At 45.2% G+C, this 18264-nt stretch overlaps 1 protein-coding gene across 2 annotated transcripts; it reads right to left on the bottom strand.

Moving 5' to 3' along the window:
* Positions 1 to 7348: 7348 nt before the first annotated feature.
* On the bottom strand, positions 7349 to 18245 carry FASTKD3 (FAST kinase domains 3). 2 transcript variants are annotated; one of them, XM_010857124.1, is made up of 7 exons: positions 18161 to 18245; positions 14325 to 15808; positions 12906 to 12991; positions 10543 to 10717; positions 9218 to 9287; positions 8767 to 8881; positions 7349 to 7660 (listed from the first exon to the last, which is right to left on the bottom strand). In XM_010857124.1, exons 2-7 carry the CDS (start codon positions 15760 to 15762, stop codon positions 7562 to 7564), a joined length of 1983 nt encoding a protein of 660 aa, XP_010855426.1. In that variant the 5' UTR covers positions 15763 to 15808; positions 18161 to 18245; the 3' UTR covers positions 7349 to 7561. The 2 variants fall into 2 exon arrangements, 1 of the variants encoding a protein (XP_010855426.1); XR_826812.1 differs by having other exon boundaries at positions 7350 to 7660; positions 9218 to 9401.
* Between the last annotated feature and the right edge of the window lie 19 nt (positions 18246 to 18264).

Consider the following 18264-nt stretch of genomic DNA (forward strand, 5'->3'; position numbering starts at 1 on the left):
TTAACACCTAAAATTAGTATGTGGTCTTTGTTCAGATCCTGATTCAAAGGAGTCAACACTTAAAAAAGATTTTTGAAAGACAAATGCCATATGATACCGCTTACTTGTGGAATCTAAAGTATGCCACAGATGGGCCTGTCTGCAAAATAGAAACCGACTCACAGACTTGGGAGTGCCAAGAGGGAGAGGGGTATAAGAGAGACGGCTTGGGAGTTCGGGATTAGTAGATACAAACTATTCTCCTACAGTGGTCCTACTTTATAGCATAGGAACTAAAATAAAGTTAGTATCCTGGGGTAAAGCCTCATGGAAAAGAACATAAAAAAATATATATGTAGGTATAACGTGGTCACTTAGCTGTACCGTAGAAATTAACACAACATTCTAAATCAACTACACTTCAATAACAAAAATAAATTTAAAAAATATTTCTGAGGCAGCATAGAAAACCTGGAATATAGACCAGATATTAAATGACCGTGGGCAAGAATTATCAGTTTTGTTTGTTGTAATAATGGCAGAATAGTTAAATAAAAAAGAAAAAAAAAAAAGTTTATTGGTTATGGGCTCATACTGAAGTGTTTAGGATAAAAGTAGATGATAGTTTGGATTTTTCTAGAAACATTCCAATATAGGAAAAGAAAGAAAAAGAAGGGAATAAAGAGATGAAACAGGATTGGAAAATATGGGCATCCTTCAAGATGATTAAAGAAACTCATGTGAACCCATTATGCCAGTCTTTCTAATCTTGCATGTGTGTTCATTCACTCAGTCGTGTCTGACACTTCGTGATCCCATGGACTGTATAGCCCACCAGGCTCCTCTGTCCATGGAATTTTCCAGGCGAGAATACTGGAGTGGGTTGCCATTCCTACTCCAGGAGATCTTCCTGGCCCAGGGATTAAACTCAAGTCTCCTGCATTGACAGGCGTTCTTACCACTGAGCCACCTGGGAAGCCCTCTTTCTAAGCTTATGTGTTTTCAGTGTTTTCCATAATAAAAGTTCCAGTAGGATCATTGAGATGTTGCTTCTTGCAAATGTTAGATCCTAGAATACAAGTTCAAGACACCAAAAGTGTGCCCTATATGCTAGAGACTGCAAGGAGTCACGGAGAGAGATGTTTGGGCTTTTCTGAGACGGGATTTCAAGCATGTTAAGGCAAACCATCTGATGATGGAGCGGGCCACCGAGGTGCATTCCATTCTCATTACAGCAGAGGTTTTATGGAGCCGGGTTTCTCAGCGTGATGTCTGGCATGCTGCGAAAGGAGTGGCCGTGCGCTCTTTCCTGTGGGGTCTTGAAACCGGTGGTCGGGAAACCAAGCAGCACACTCGGAGAGGTGGGGAGCTCAGGTTAATCACGCGGGAACCAAGCAGCACACTCGGAGAGGTGGAGAGCTCAGGTTAATCACGCGGGAACCAAGCAGCACACTCGGAGAGGTGGGGAGCTCAGGTTAATCACGCGGGAACCAAGCAGCACACTCGGAGAGGTGGAGAACTCAGGTTAATCACGCGGGCAGGCCCAGAGGTGTCAACACTCCAAGCTCTGAGGCCCAAAGAAGTTACAGAGTTTTTATAGACAGACGATAGTGGGCACCACTAGCTGCTATATGCTGGTTTAAACTAAGAAGTTTCGCGAGCCGGAACAGCAATCTTGACGGGGAGGGGAATGCCTGAGCTTTACATGAACAGGCATGATTAAGCAGGTTTGCAGGGGCCGGGCGATTGCAGGACGAGGGTGAGTGAAATAAGCTCCAATTCCTAGCATTGTAAGTCCCCACTTTCTGAGACTTTCTGACCTACGTGATCCAGAATTTGTAAGGAGTAAGCTGAGCTACAGAGGCAGGACAAGCAGGAGGTTATGTAAAAATTTTCACTTTTCCTCTTCAATATTGCTCCTTGTTGAGCGTCTTTGACAGGCTCCATCTCTGCAGCTGTAACAAGGAGGTCTGACTGCACCATAACTCACATACTAATAACAAAAGCCCGCGTGGCTCGCTGGGGATTTACTGTTTTCCAGTTCTTGTCATACAGCTGACAAGGAATGTCTTATTTTATGATCCTGAAACCGGGCAGGACCCTAAGGGGCCTTCCCGGGACAGACCCTCCCCTGACACCCTCTGCTGTGGCTCTTCTCTGAAGTGCCTAGATAATAGCATCTGATGCACACTCCCTGAGTTGATTTACAGATGCTAAAACCACCACCAAATGGAAGAAATTAGCCACCTGATGACCCTGAGCACTTAGCCCCCAGACCTACTGGCGCCTGAGGATTGATTCCGTTAACCCCTGCAACAAGGCCTCTTTATGTCTGCATCAGCCAAGCACAGAATTGTGCACGAGCTGATCACAGCCCCTGCGAGTCCCTCTCCCTCACTTGGCTTTTAAAAACGCTTTGCTGAAGTCCAAAGAATTGATGGTTTTGAACTGTGGTGTTGGAGAAGACTCTAGAGAGTCCCTTGGACCACAAGGAGATCCAACCAGTCCATCCTAAAGGAGATCAGTTCTGGGTGTTCATTGGAAGGACTGATGCTGAAGCCAAAACTCCAGTATTTGTCCATCTGATGCGAAGAGCTGACTCCTTGGAAAAGACCCTGATGCTGGGAAATATTGAAGGTGGGAGAAGGGGATGACAGAGGATAAGATGGTTGGATGGCATCACCAACTCAATGGATATGAGTTTGAGTAATCTCCAGGAGTTGGTGATGGACAGGGAGGCTTGGTGCGCTGCAGTCCATGGGGCCTCAACTGAGTGACTGAACTCAACTGCTGAAGTCCATCAGAGTTCAGGTCTTTGAAGCACACTAGCTGCTTGGACTCCTTGCCTGCTGCCCTGTAACCAACCCTGTACTTCCCTTCAGCACAACCCAGTGTCAGTTGATTGGCTTTTCTGCACAGGTGAGCAGACCCAAGTTTGGTTTCATGACAACCCTACAGTACGTGTTCAGACTTCAAGTGGATCTGGATGTTTCCAGTTGGGGAAATTTCAGCTTTCGGAGGTTAACTCGTCACCATGGAGCCAAGACTCCCTCCCTGAATTTGTACACAGTCTTCCGGTGGGTCCAGCTTTTTTTTTTTTTTTTTTTTTGAGGGAACTGATCTTCCCCACCCCACCCCGGAGAAGGCAACGGCACCCCACTCTAGCACTCTTGGCCTGGAAAATCCCATGGACGGAGGAGCCTGGTAGGCTGCAATCCATGGGGTCTCGAAGATTCAGACACGACTGAGCAACTTCACTTTCACTTTTCACTTTTCACTTTCACACATTGGAGAAGGAAATGGCAACCCACTCCAGTGTTCTTGCCTGGAGAATCCCAGGGACGGGGGAGCCTGGTGGGCTGCCGTCCATTGGGTCGCACAAAGTCAGACACGACTGAAGTGACTTAAGCAGCAGCAGCAGCAGCAGATCTCCCCCTACTCCTGGAATTATATTAAATATGCTCAATCCCACTCCTTCCTAGTTTTTCTTCCACCTAATACTTAGAAAGTCTCCATAGGCACCCAGGTGTACAGAAATTCTGTAGGTCAGATCCTCGTCTTCAAGAAACCAGCCAGGATCTCTTTATCCCAAGATACCACCTACGCTCTTCTGATAGGCCTGGTTCAGCCAAAGTACATTCCTTCTTTAGATCGAGGTTAAGAAAACTGCATTTTATTCAGGCAAAACTGTCACCCTTCCACAGCTCCGGCCTGCGATACACACATGTACCAGGGACCATCTGATTCCATTCAGTCAGTTCAGTTCAGTTGCTCAGTCATGTTTGACTCTTTGCAAACCCATGGACTGCAGCATACCAGGCCTCCCTGTCCATCATCAACTGCTGGAGCTTGCTCAAACTCATGCCCATTGAGTCGGTGATGCCATCCAACCATCTCATCCTCTGTCATCCCTTTCTCCTCCCACCTTCAATCTTTCCCAGCATCAGGCTCTTTTCCAATGAGTCAGTTCTTTGCATCAGGTGGCAAGGTATTGGAGTTTCAGCTTCAACATCAGTCCTTCCCATGAACACTCAGGACTGATCTCCCTTAGGATGGACTGGTTGGATCTCCTTGCAGTCCAAGGGACTCTCAAGAGTCTTCTCCAACACCACAGTTCAAAAGCATCAATCCTTCGACTCTCTGCTTGCTTTATAGTTAGTTCCGTTGCTGAAGCCAATAAATGTCCGGGCCTCTGCTGCCCTCTAGTGTCTAATCTGAAGATAATCACTGTTGCTTTCAGGGGATATAGGCTTGCAAGTTAACTTTTTTCACCTATTTTTTTCTTTTTTTTTTCCCCCCTTTGCTTTTAAAACACATCATCAAGATTATGTCTTATTTAAAAACTTTATTAATACATGGCACCATGGTCTGTCATACTGTATATGTAATTTCAACAAGAAAATTCACATCGTTTACATAGGTAGACATTAAAATTTTACTGGCCTGAGGATTCAGCTTATAAGCACCCATAGCTTTATAATCTTATGGAGCTTGCCAAATTTACTCCAATTGGTGAAATCAGCAATCTCATATCTATTAGCCTAAACTGTTTTCCTAACATATCCCCACACATTTTCAGGATTAAAATTTTCTTTAAAACAAAGTGTCATTTAGTTTCAACCCTGAGAGCTCAGTTGGTAAAGAATCCGCCTGCAATGCAGGAAACTCCGGTTGATCCCTGGGTCGGGAAGATCCACTGGAGAAGGGAAAGGCTACCCACTCCAGTATTCTGGACTGGAGAATTCAGTCCATGGAGTTGCAAAGAGTTGGACAGGACTAAGCGACTTTCACTTCCATTTCCTATGGCAACCCTGTCTGCTTTGTGCTGGGTACTCTGGGCATGGCAATCAGAAACCTGCCTCTGTCCTCTGAATTCAGCTCACAAATTACTCCAAGAAGCCTCTTTTCTCCCCCCAGGCAGGCCTGAAATCTGCCTTCCAGAGTCCTGCTCCTGCTTCAGGACTGCCAGTGGGCTCATCACTATAATCACTTCCTCGTTTGTCTCTCCCCACGTGGAGCCTCTCCAGGCTGGGGCTCTTTGCTGCTGCCCTCCGGAGCGCTGACGTTCAGTGGGAGCCCAGCATTATCAGGGCTCTTTAATGAATGTTTGGTGAGTGAATGAATGAATGACGAGGGTAAGGGAGAGCCCAGTAAGACAAAGGCTCAGCAGAGCACATTACTACTAACAGTGCAGAACCAGTGTCTCATTCCAATTAGAAAAATAATGAATAAAAGACCCAATGGATGGGAATTCAGGTAGATGGAAAAGGTTTTAGTTTTTTCCTAGCATATATAACAAACTACTGTAACCTCTTTGTACTGAAGCTTCCATAAAAACCCACAAGGATCAGTTTGAGTTTTCAGGTTGGTGAACAGGTGGAGCTTAGGGGAGAATGGTGCCTGGAGAGGGCAGGGTAACCCCACAACTGTCCCCATTCCTTGCCCAAGCATCTCTTCCCTCTGGCTGTTCCTGAGTTACATTTTTATAATCAACCTACATTCTGGTTAGTAAAACATTTCTCTGAGTTGTGTCAGCTGCTCTAGCAATTTGATGGAACCCAAGGAGGGGGTCATCATTACTTTGCCAACAAAGGTCCATCTAGTCAAAGCGATGGTTTTTTCAGTAGTCATGTATGGATGTGAGAGCTGGACCAGAAAGAAGGCTGAGAGCCAAATTGACACTTTTGAACTGTGGTGTTAAAGACTCTTGGGAGTCCCTTGGACTGCAAGGAGATCCAACCAGTCCATCCTAAAGGAGATCAATCCTGAATATTCATTGGAAGGACTGATGTTGAAGCTGAAACTCCAATACCTTGCCACCTGATGCAAAGAACTGACTCATTGGAAAAGAGCCTGATGCTGGGAAAAATTTAAGGTGCGAAGAGAAGGGGACGACAGAGGATGAGATGGTTGGATGGCATCACCGACTCGATGGACATGAGTTTGAGCAAACCCCGGGAGATAGTGGAGGACAGGGGAACCCAGCATGCTGCAGTCCGTGGGGTCGCAAAAAGTCAGACATTAACTGAGTGACTGAATTGAACTGAACTGAAGGAGGGGGATACTGGAGCCTCTGACTTACAGCCAGTTGGTCAAGTCATGTGACAAGTGTCACAAGGGTGGGGGTGAGGGGACAGTCTTGTGGGCCTGAGCCTTCCACCTGTGGGATCTGGAGCTCTCTCCAGGCAGACACGGTCAGAGTTCAATTGTAGGACCTTCAGCAGGTGCTGGAGCACAGCCCCATCCCCCTGCCCGACACACACATTCTAATTGGGTGCAGAACCCTTCTTATCCCCGAAACTTTTAACTTACCATAATGGGACAGTGAAGCACACACAGGGAACTAGGTAGTTTGAAGCCACGCTAGATTTAGAAGTTTCTCCCTCCAACACCCTGCAAGCCTGCTTAAGTCGCCTTTTTCACATCTTTATACCTTTATAAATAAGAAAGCTCCCATACCAATAAGAAATTTTATTAACTAAAGGATTACGTCTGTGTAAATCTATAATTCTATGTTCATACACAAACCTATTTTCCTTGCTCCTTTTCTTACCATATATTACTTCCTCTAATAAAATATAAAAGAAAAAAATAGGAGATAAAATTTCTTACATTTGTTAGAAGAGCAAGCAAAAGTCTCTCAAGAATATATTTTCAGTTAGCAGACAATCATCACAAGACACAAGACTTAAAAAAAAATAATGACATTTACTCACTCCTTTATTGTAGTTGATCAGTTCTGTTTGATGTATAAAAGTATCTATGACACTAGTATTAAATAAAGATTAATTTTAAATTTGCTACTGGTTAAGTGCTTAAAACTCAACATTCAAAAAACTAAGATCACAGCATCAGGTCCCATCACTTCATGGCAAAAAGATGGGGGAAAAAAGGAAACAGTGGCAGACTCTATTTTCTTGGGCTCCAAAATCACTGTGGATGCTGACAGCAGCCATGAAATTAAAAGACGCTTGCTTCCTGGAAGAAAACTATGACAAACCTAGACAGCGTATTAAAAAGCAAAGACATCACCTTGCTGACAAAGGTCCATACTGTCAAAGCTGTGGTTTTTCCAGTAATCATGTCTGGATGTGACAGTTGGACTATAAAGAGAGCTGAGCACCGAAGAATTGATGCTTTCAAATTGTGGTGTTGGAGAAGGCTCTTGAGAGTCCCTTGGACTGCAAGGAGATCCAACCAGTCCATCCTCAAGGAAAATCCACCTTGAATATTCATGGGAAGGACTGATGCTGAAACTCCAATACTTTGGCCACCTGATTCGAAGAACTGGCTCACTGGAAAAGATCTTGATGCTGGGAAAGATTGAGGGCAGAAGGAGAAGGGGGTAGCAGAAGATAAGATGGTTGGATGGCATCACTGACTCAATGACTCCGGGAGTTGGGGATGGACAGGGAAGCCTGGCGTGCTGCAGTCCATGGGGTTGCAAAGAATCAGACACGACTTAGTGACTAAACAACAACAAAAGTGTATACGAGAGACCCTTTCCAGATCATTCCATAAATAAATGGCTAATTTGCAAGTTCTTTCACTATGTGAGTTCAGAAGTCAGTATTCGTTCTTATTACCAATGACCACCTGAGTTTTGAGAAAACAGTTTTCCTTGTAAATAGTCCACTAATTCCAGTCTTGATTTTAGCATCTCAATCTCATAGTAGGGTATCTGTGAAGAGAAGAAAAGAAAGCCATCATGATCCTTCATGATCTGAAATCACCTTGGCTTTGGGGGTGCCTGTCTGTCTGTCACGCCCGCCCCCATGGCAGAGCGTCAGCTCCTGGCGGGAGGACGTCAGAGCCGGCTTGCGCGTCCCGTGTGCCCAGAGCCTGCGATGGTGCTGCCAGCGCTGAAGGGGGTGACTACACAAGGCTCAACATGACCCTTGTCCCCAGGGAGCTTACAAGTCAGGTACCAACTTAAAATGTGCAATAAATACAAAACATAAGCAGAACATACAATGAAAATCATGCTTTAGTATTGAGAGGCAGTTTCTGACATTTCATTAGGGTGAGAGGTCGGCCTCACTGGGAGTCATGAAGACCTAGAACTGGGACACTCTGAGAGGGGGAGACCACCTGAGTGGCCTGGGCAAGGGGGAAAGGCCGGAAGGAAGACCGCCACGCTCGGAGCAGACAGCCCGGCCGCAGGCAGACCACGGAGCATCCGAAATGCTGAGGTGCAGAAGAGTGTGACTCTATCCCGTAAGCGGTAAGGAAACAAGGAAGGTTTCTGAGCACACTGGCAATGATTTGTTTTAGAAAAGTTAATCTGGGTGTGTACAAGACGGAGTGGAAAAAAGTTAACTACACAGGAAAGCAGAGAGCAGGGTGGTTGACAGCTTGGATGACAGAAAACCTCCGTTACACGCACGGTGACTCCTCAATGAAGACCCTGTTAGTGACCCTCAACGTAAAGACTAGTAAGATTTTTAAACGCTAGGAGTTGATGAAGGTCCTGGCTTTAATGGGCCATCTTGTCCATTTTATTCATTATATCAAGGGAAATTAAAATAATAGATATTCTAATAATCTAGCAATTCTAAAAGCAAAGTAAAACACAGCTTATATAGAATTTAGGGATGTCTCACTTTTGGAAAACAAGTTGAAAAACCGTGTTTCAAAATACAAATCAAGAGACGAGTGTAACGAACAAAGCTGACGTATAACTAGACATTAGTCTTGGTCCGTTGGGCTGCCACACCACTTAGGACCCTGGGAAAAGCAAATCTGAACTAGAAATGGCTTCTGGGGGAAACAAAGGCAAAACCGTACCTGGACAACTTGATAACCAAGCAAGCGCAGGTGTCTCTGTTTAGTAGCCTCCTTCCCCAGTAAGTGTTTGCTATTCAGACAAAACCTTTTTGGACCATCAATGCACAGTGCTACTCTAAAAAACGGAAGAGGAGAGAGGAACTTCATTTTCATAACAATCCAAAATATTCACATAGTTTTAGTTGCCAGAGTTTATTTGGGATTTGGCTATGCTTTTGTGCCCATACTGTTTTCAAATGACTCATGACTGTCATCCAATGATTTGATGAAAAAAGCACTCAACTTTATCAACATTAAGGTTCATAAAATGTTACAAGGAATTTCTAAAACTGGTATGCCATAGTGTTTATCTCCAAAACTGTGTCTACCTTTTTCACGTTCCTAAGAAACAGTCCTTATGTATTAACCTGGACAAGTCTCGTAACATCTAGACCACAACGGTTTTCTTTACCTTTTATGTACGTCTTCATCAATTGTAAATGGTAATACAAATCCGTCTTCGTCTAATTTAATCTCAACATCTGGTGAGAGAAGAAAGGAAAAAGTCTTCGTGTGATACCCTCACAAACACTAGCTTCCTTCCCTTCTGGTTGTTTTGATTTCTTCCGCACTGCGTTTATCAACTGGGCAGAAGGCTGCAAAGTAACAACCACACCAGACAATGGTGAGAACTTTAATTTAATCAGAGCTTTGCCCAACCACATCAGGGTAAACTATGAGGGCTCGCCTGCACCTGAACAAGGAGGGGGCCCTCCGGGTCCCTGGGGCACGACGTGAACCACACACACTTTCACTCTCCTGGTAACAGATGGTGGGAACAGTGAAGACGATCCTACATCCTGGCACCTGGCATCCCCGAGCTCCAGTGCCCCAGGGGCCGGTGAGACAGCCAGAACCCTGACACATGGGCCCTGGGCACGCAGCCTCCCCGGCCTTCCCTGTAAAAGGAGCTCATGAAGGAGGGGAGTGAGACCTGACCGTGTGAAGCCCAGGAACACTGTCCTCTTTGGGCTGATTGTCCTTGACGCAACAGTGTGAAAAGAGAAGGCCTCTGACTCTCTAGGCAGTGCCGTCCAGCAAAACTTTGAGTGATGATGGAAACACTTATACCAGATACGGAGCACTTCAAGGGTGGCTAGCGCACCTGGGCGCCTGAACTGTGAATTTTTACAATTGTAACTGATTTAAATTTAAACAGCAACTAGGATGTGTGGCTACTGTATTGGAGAGCAGCAGCCTGGAGGACAAGCGTTCACATGCTCAGTTGTGTCTGACTCCTCGTGACCCCAGGGACTGGAGCCCACCAGGCTCCTCTGTCCTTGCGTGGAATTTTCTAGGCAAGAATACTGGAGTGGGTTGCCATTTCCTTCTCCAGGGGATCTTCCCAATCCAGGGATCAGACTCATGTCTCCTGCATCGGCAGAAGGGTTCTTTACCTCTGAGCTGCCTGGGCAGCCCTGAGAAGACAAGAATAGCTGATAATTACTGAGCACTTACTGTGTCCTGGGTATTAGTCTGAGCTACTTCATTTGTTTACTTTGGGTCACTATTCTTCTGAATGAATGCCCCGAAAGGATGTCCAAAGACATTCTGCTGCATGAGGCTAACCTGCAGGACTCCACCCACAGAGTACTGACCCTTCAACCCTACTGCCCACCCCTGTTCCCATTTGCCTTCAGAAGGACCAGCTCCACTCTGTTTCCAGACCTGTGGTGGCTACTAAGGCCCACATGTTCCATCAGAGGACTGTGTAACAACAAACTCCCTATTACTTACCTATTGTGTAGCAATAAGGTGTTAACACTTTCGAAGAAAAATACAGTCTTGCTCCTAACAGGTCGATTAGTCCAATCATCACAGATTTATAAAGGTGAAAATCCATGGGGGTCTCCAGGGAAGAGCACGGAGTAAGAAAGGATTTCACTTGAAACTTAGGAAGAAGTTTTGGACCCTGAAAATGTATGTGCAAACGTGAGAAAGAAAAATCAGATACAAAATCAGAGAATAAAATGAATGCTGCCTGAGTATAAACATCTGATCCAAGATTACTTTGTAGGCAATATGTGCCCTTAAGACTCGGCACAAATACCTTTCTCAAAATGGCAATGCCAAATATTCTTTTTGTAAAAAGCGTTTTATTTTGAACCGGGATATAGCTGACTTAACAGTGATAGTTGTGACAGTCTCCGGTGAAGAGGGAAGGGACTCAGCCCCGTACACACAAGTGTCCATTCTCCCCCAGGCTCCCTCACCCTCCAGGCTGCCATGTAACACTGAGCAGTGTCCTGTCCCACCCCTGCTGGTTATCCATTTAAACACAGCAGTGTGTACATCTCCAACTCAAACTCCCTAACTACCTCTTCCCCTTAACCTTCCCCTTGGCAACCGTACGTTCACTCTCTGAGTCTCTGTTTTGTAGGTAAGTCCACTTATATCGTCTCTTAGATTCCACACATAAGGGTTGTCACACGACACCTCTCCTTCCCTGACCACACTCGGCGTGACACTCTCTAGGTCCATCCATGTCGCTGCCAGTGAGACAAGGCCAAGTATTCCTGTTGTAGTTCAAGACCAGTAATTCAAAGCATCTTAAACGTGTTTTAAATGTAATCAGTGGTCACAAAAAGAAAAAACGGAAGGAAGGAACGAAGAGAAAGAAAGCAAGCCAGCTCAAGAAACATCCCTAGAGCTCTTAGAACTGCTTTAAGGGGCTTGAGGCCACCCAGCTGAGTTTTTAATAGTGGAAAATGTGACAGAGCTGACATTTCAGTTTAGTAAGAAAAGAAAAGCTATGTAATAATGGTGCTAGTAATTGGTTATCCATCTGGAAAAGAACTAAGCTAGAGTTCTGCCACACATTACAGACTATAACTAACTTCAGGTAGATTAAAGATCTAAACGTAATAGGAAAATAGTATTTTTTAAATTCAGTAAAATATTTATACTATCTTAGGAGTCACAAAATACTCACAAACAACACAGGAAACGCAGCAGCCATAAAAAATGAACTGTTTGACTACAGAAAAGAAACATTTCTGTGTAGCAAAAAGGCATCGTAAACAATATTAAAACTAAAAAAATTTAAAACAACAAACCAGGAGAACATACATGCAACATACATAATAGTTAATGTCTTTTACAATGTGTTCTAGGGCTTCCCTGATAGCTCAGCTGGTAAAGAATCCACCTGCAATGCGGGAGACCTGGGTTTGATCCCTGGGTTGGGAAGATCCCCTGAAGGGAAAGGAGAATTCCATGGCCTGGAGAATTCCATGGATTGTATAGTCCATGGGGTTGCAAAGAGTTGGACACGATTGAGGGACTTTCACTTTCACTAGGACAAAACACAAAACAAAACAGACAAACGACCCTGAGAAATAAGAATTAAGGCATAACGAGGCAATTCACAGCAAGTTAAATGAGCAATAAACACGTGAAAATACGTCCAACTTCATTACTCTCATCAAAACGCAACTGAACCATGGGACATGGCATTTCATTGAGCCAAGTGACAAAATTAAAGGCACTAAGAACATACTGCAACAGAAATGGGGGGAGACAGTCACTTCCATTCACTGCTGGCGAAATGAGACATCTACAACTATTAGGGGGAAATCAATTCATCAGTGCCTGCCGAAAATTAGTCCAGCCATCCAGAGGGTGAGGTGGTTGGATAGCATCCCTGACTCAATGGACAGGAGTCTGAGCAAGCTCTGGGAGATGGGGAAGGACAGGGAAGCCTGGGGTGCAGTCCATGCGGTCGCAAAGAGTCGGACACAACTGAGCGACTGAATAGCAACATCCATGGTCAGGAATCTAGTCTTAGATTAAAACAACAAAAGGGCTAAGTATGAAAGGGTAGGTATGCATGTTTATGACAGTATGGCTGATCAAGAGACAAGTATTGGAAAAGGCCTGTAAGTCCATCCATGATGAGTGGATTAGAAAAAAGTACCTGGTGGCAACTGACTCCAAGTGAATGAAAACTCTGTTTTTTAATGAGGTTACTCAGCTCAAAAGAGAAGGAACTTAAAAGAGGACTGGGGGTTGGGGGCTGATGGGGGCAGTGCTGGAGGGGAAGAAGGAAGCAAAGAAACCCATCCCTGTAGGGAAGTAATGCAACGAGCTCATACTTTTACCTTGTAGAACGGGCATTCTAGAATTGAGGTTAAGAAGAGTTGGGTCAGTTGTGCTAGGCTCAGTCTGTCCAAATAGGACTCTGCACCTGAAATACAAAGCATCTCAGTCAGAGTTAAGTTTGAATTTTGCTGTGTATAATCAGAGAATAGCCAGAATGCACACGTTAATTGTGACCATAAAAAAGCACTGAAGAACTGATGCTTTTGAACTGTGGTGTTGGAGAAGACTCTTGAGAGTCCCTTGGACTGCAAGAAGATTCAACCAGTCCATTCTAAAGGAGATCAGTCCTGAACATCCATTGAAAGGACTGATGCTGAAGCTGAAGCTCCAATCCTTTGGCCACCTGAGGTGAAGAGCCAACTCTTCTTGGAAAAGACCCTGATGCTGGGAAAGATTGAAGGTGGGAGGAGAAGGGGATGACAGGGGATGAGATCGTTGGATGGCATCATAGACTCAATGGACATAAGTTTGAGCAAATTTCAGGAGATGGTGAAGGGCAGGGAAACCTGGCGTGCTGCAGTCCATGGGGTTTCAAAGAGTTGGACATGACTGAGCAACTGAACCACAACAACGTTAATTAATTCACTCTAATAAGGTACCTTTAAATGACACTAGGGAAATAACTTGTTAGAATTAATTATGCCTTCCTGCCTGTCATCTCAATGAAATCTCATTCTGGCTTTCAAGAATGCAAGCTCCTAATTGGAGAATATAATTAAAAGTGACAGATACATGTTAGAATTAGAATTAGTGGGGATTCCTTTTACCTATGGAAATCTAGATTCTTACAGATTTGGGTGGTCTTGAATTAAGATGAACATCTCTCAAAAAAAGGCCAGGACATCCCTGGTGGATAAGAGGGTAAGACCCAAGGCTTCCACTGCAGGGGGCATGTGTCTGATCCCTGGTCAGGAAGTTCCACATGTGGCCAGTTAATAAAGGCAAAAGAGTGATACAGCTGCTGTCATCAAAGCTCCTAACACGTTATTATGACACTGCCATCGTCATCACCAGATCTCTACAAGAAGATCCAGTTTCTCAGCTAGGGCAGCGGAGTCTGTTTACCCCAAAATGTTTTTTCTCTCTGAGCAATGTTCTACTGGTCTTTAACCCTGTGTTTATGTTAGCATCTGCAACTTCAGATCTCTTCTTCAGATCACAGTGGAAGAAAAAATAAAGGCTCAATAAAAAAGGTACATGCTGTGTATGTGTGCTTAGTTGCTCAGTCGTGTTCAAGTCTTTGCAACTCTTTGAAGAGTAGCCCGTCAGGCTCCTTTGTCTGTGGGATTTTTTCAGGCAAGAATACTGGAGTGGCTTGCCATTTCCCTTTCCAAAAAAAAAAAAAGCTATATATGTGACTTGAAAACATCAAGGTCAAATGGTAAGTTTTCTACTCTCAGAAGTCATAACCAACTCACCTTGCAGCTGCTGAAGAAAATATGGGCTGAATATCTTGGCCATAAAATTGACCGGATGGCTCTCAATAAGTGAACACGAATGGAGAAGTCTCAGCAGTGTTTTGGGGGGAAAATGATTGAAGTGGGTTAACAGCATGTTTTCCAGCTTCCTAAATAAAGCAGAAGCATTTGGTGGCAGATAGTTGAGTTTTCCAAATGGCTCGATTAACTTGGCAGTCTGACTAGGTGAAAATTTTTCTGCTTGACAAACAAAAGTTTCTGCCACTGCGTTGAAGATGGGTTCTGAAAGAATCAGCTTTCTGCTGCAGTACTCCATGACTCTGCTGACAAGCTCAGGATCCAGAGTGAGACACAGTGAAGCGACATGCTGCTCCAGGGTTTCTGTAAAGAATCTGTCACTGTGCCCAAAGTATATGAGCGCCTCTAAGACTTTTCTGAGCTCTTCACTAGTGAAACGAGCGATGTGCCGCACGACGTACTTACTCAGTTTGATAACCAGGGGAAGGGCTTGAGTCTGATCAAGGACCACTAGGGCAGTGAGCATCTGGCTCATCAATTTAGGACTCAGGTTGGAAACTAGTGATAGAGAAAAGTGATTGATCTTATTTAAGAACCTCTGCTGTTGGTCCGCTTTTTCAGGACTCGCCTGCAACAGTCTGTAAACGGTCACGATATCCTCAGGGGTAAATGTTTCCAAACTTTCCCCTTGCAGCTGATATATGATCAGGTCTAGCGTCGAACAGCCCGGACCGTGCAGTTTAATTAGCGTTTCCCCCAGAATACAAAGACTGTGAACGTCCAGGCCGCCCCTTTCAAGACGATGCTGGCATTCCGCCTCCAGGTTCATCAGCAAGTGACTCTGGGGATCGCCACACAACAGAGTCAGGGCTTGAAAAGCAGTCACCAAACCCGCATTTGACAAATCCGAGGGATCCCGTCCAAACCGATCACACAATGCCTGAAAGGCACTACTCTCCAGTATTTCTTTCGGCAACCTTTGATCACCATCTTTTCTTTCCACTTCACAAATACGATGTAAGGCTCCTGCCATCATAGTATCGGGCAAAGTCTCCAGTGTGCTTACAAAACGTAAGATTTCTCCTGATGAAGTGAAGCTGTTTAGTTTCCTGTAAAACATCTGTTCGTCCACATTTTTAACACTGTGTTCAAACCTGTCCCAGTTGTGTACTTGAGAGAACCCTGGCTCCCCAACTGGATGGAGGTCATTTCCGTTTTCTGAATGAAACTTCTTACAATGGGCATGATGGAACCGGACCCTGATGGGCCCAGGGTGCTGCGACCAGAACCATGGACACAGATGCTCTTTGACTGTCTTGTGAACATGATTTACTTGCTGAGTTTTCAGAGCAGCCAGAGCTCCATGTATCCGAAAATCAGATAAGTGATAGAGGTTCCTCCGTAAGGTAACTAAAGCCATGCCATCAGAGTCTCAGCTCCTCTTGAGTTACAACTATGTTAAAAGACTAAAAAAAAAAAAAAAAGTAGTCAAATATATTAGAACACGGTTCATTCAACATCAATGCTTATGAAACTAAGGATGAGTATCCAAAAGGAGTCATTCCCACTAAACATTTCCCACTCAAACATTAGTACCATGTTACTCAGATGTAAAAAAAGAACGAAATTGTGCCATTTGTAGATACTTGGATGGAACTAGAGACTGTTATACAGAGTGAAGTAAATCAGAGAGAAAAACAAATATCCTATATTAATGCATATATGAGAAATTTAAAAAATGGTATAGACGAACTTATTTACAAAGCAGAAACAGAGACAAAGACATAGAGAACAAAGGGGGAGGAGGGGTGGGACAGATGGGGAGATTGGGGTTGACATATAAACACTACTGATATTACATATAAAACAGATAACTGAAGACAGTGACGGCAGCCATGACATTCAAAGATGCTTGCTCCTTGGAAGAAAAGCTATGACAAACCTAGACAGTGTATTAAAAAGCAGAGACATTACTTTGCCAACAAAGATCTGTATAGTCAAACTATGGTTTTTCCAGCAGTCACGTGTGGCTGTGAGAGTTGGACCATAAGGAAGGTTGAGTGCCAAAGAATTGATGCTTTTGAACTGTGGTGCTAGAGAAGACTCTTGAGAGTCCCTTGGACTACAAGGAGATCCAACCGGTCAATCCTCAAGGAACTCGACCCTGAATATTCATTGGAAAGACTGATGCTGAAGCTGAAGCTCCAATCCTTTGGCCACCTGATGCAACAAGCCAACTCACTGGAAAAGAACCTGATGCTGGGAAAGATTGAAGGCAAAAGGAGAAGGAGACGACAGAGGATGAGATGGTTGGATGGCATCACCAACTCAATGGACATGAGTTTGAGTGAACTCCGGGAGAGGGTGAAGGAAGGGGAAACCTACTGCAAACCATGGAGTCACAAAGTGTCTGACATGACTGAGTGACCGAACAACAACAACAAATGAGAACCTCCTGTATAGCACAGGGAACTCTACTCAGGGCTCCGTGGTGACCTGAATGGGAAGGAAATCAAAGAAGAGGGGACGTATGTATACATGTGTCTGATTCCCTCTCTTGTATAGCAGAAACTAACACAACATATAGTTGTAAACTAACACAATATAGTTGTAAAGCAACAACTATACTCCAATGAAAATAAACAACAGCAAAAAGGCCTAAGTACTAGAGGAGCAGTGACTCTGCACCCTAGAGCTTGGAATTGCAACTGTTTACCTCAGATTGGGGCTCGAACCCAGCCAAAACCCTGCTTGGGACTTCAACCCACATGGCTGGGACTCGAACCCAGCCAAAACCCTTCCTGGGACTTCAACCCACATGGCCGGAACTCCAACCCAGCCAAAACCCACAGTACTGGGTTTCAGGCCCTAATGAAGTGATAGGTAAAAAGTGGATTTACTCAGATAGACAAAAGCACACTCCACAGAGTGTGGGCCATTGCAGAGGGTGAACGTGGCTGCGAAATTAGGTGTGGTTAGTTTTTATAGGATGGGTAATTTCATATGCTAATGAGTGGGAGGATTATTCCAACTGTTTTTGGAAAAGTGTGGAGATTTTCCAAGATGTTACAGAATAGCTGCTGGATCTCATAATCATCGCTATCATTTGCCAGACAATGTTATATTTAATTGTCCCAACAACACAATGAATTAAGTACTTTAAAGTCATCTTAGAAATGAGGACACCGAAGCACAGAGATCTCATGTTGTCCAGTTTACACAGCTAGTAGGCGGCTGAGCCAGACTTCAACTCGGGTAGTCTGGTTCCTTCGCACGCCTCCTATGTGCTGGTTGACGAAAGGAACTGCACTTGGTCCAACGTTCTCAAACACACAACTGAAGTGACCATTAATTCACACGGCAAGGGTGAAAAGAGCAGCTTCAAGGTCTCCGAGGGGTCAGTTTCCCCTCAGAGTTAGGATCTAAACAGGACTGAGGAATAAGAAGGTCTAGCTTTGCAGATAGAGGGAAAAAAAAAATAAAACGCTTATCAACGAAGGGGAAAGGTGGGCCAGCCCGTCCACACTTGCTTGACCAGCCCCGCTGTGGGAGACCCGGGAACACGAGGGTGCGGGGCAGCGGGGGACGGAGCGCCCGGAGCGGGGAGCCGCGTCTTCTCTGGAGGGAAAGGACCTGACGGGCCGGGCGCCCCCAAAACGGGCGCCGCGGAATCCTACGCTCACGCACCGGGAACGGCGGGAACCGCGTCCGAAGAGCGGGGCGGCTACCCGGGGAGCGAGCGCGAGCGCCTCAGCGAAGCCGTGGGCCACGCACGCCGGGCCGGGACAGCCAAGCCCACAGCCCGTCTGGATACCTACCGGACTCCGCGCGCGCCTGGGTTCCAGCAACCCACGCGGCTCCGCAGCCTCTGCGGCCTCCGTACGCTCGCCCTTCACCGGAGGGGGCCCCTGGCGCTTGCACC

The sequence above is a fragment of the Bison bison genome, unplaced genomic scaffold (genome assembly GCF_000754665.1).
Source record: "Bison bison bison isolate TAMUID 2011002044 unplaced genomic scaffold, Bison_UMD1.0 scf7180017864377, whole genome shotgun sequence".
Taxonomy (NCBI): domain Eukaryota; kingdom Metazoa; phylum Chordata; class Mammalia; order Artiodactyla; family Bovidae; genus Bison; species Bison bison.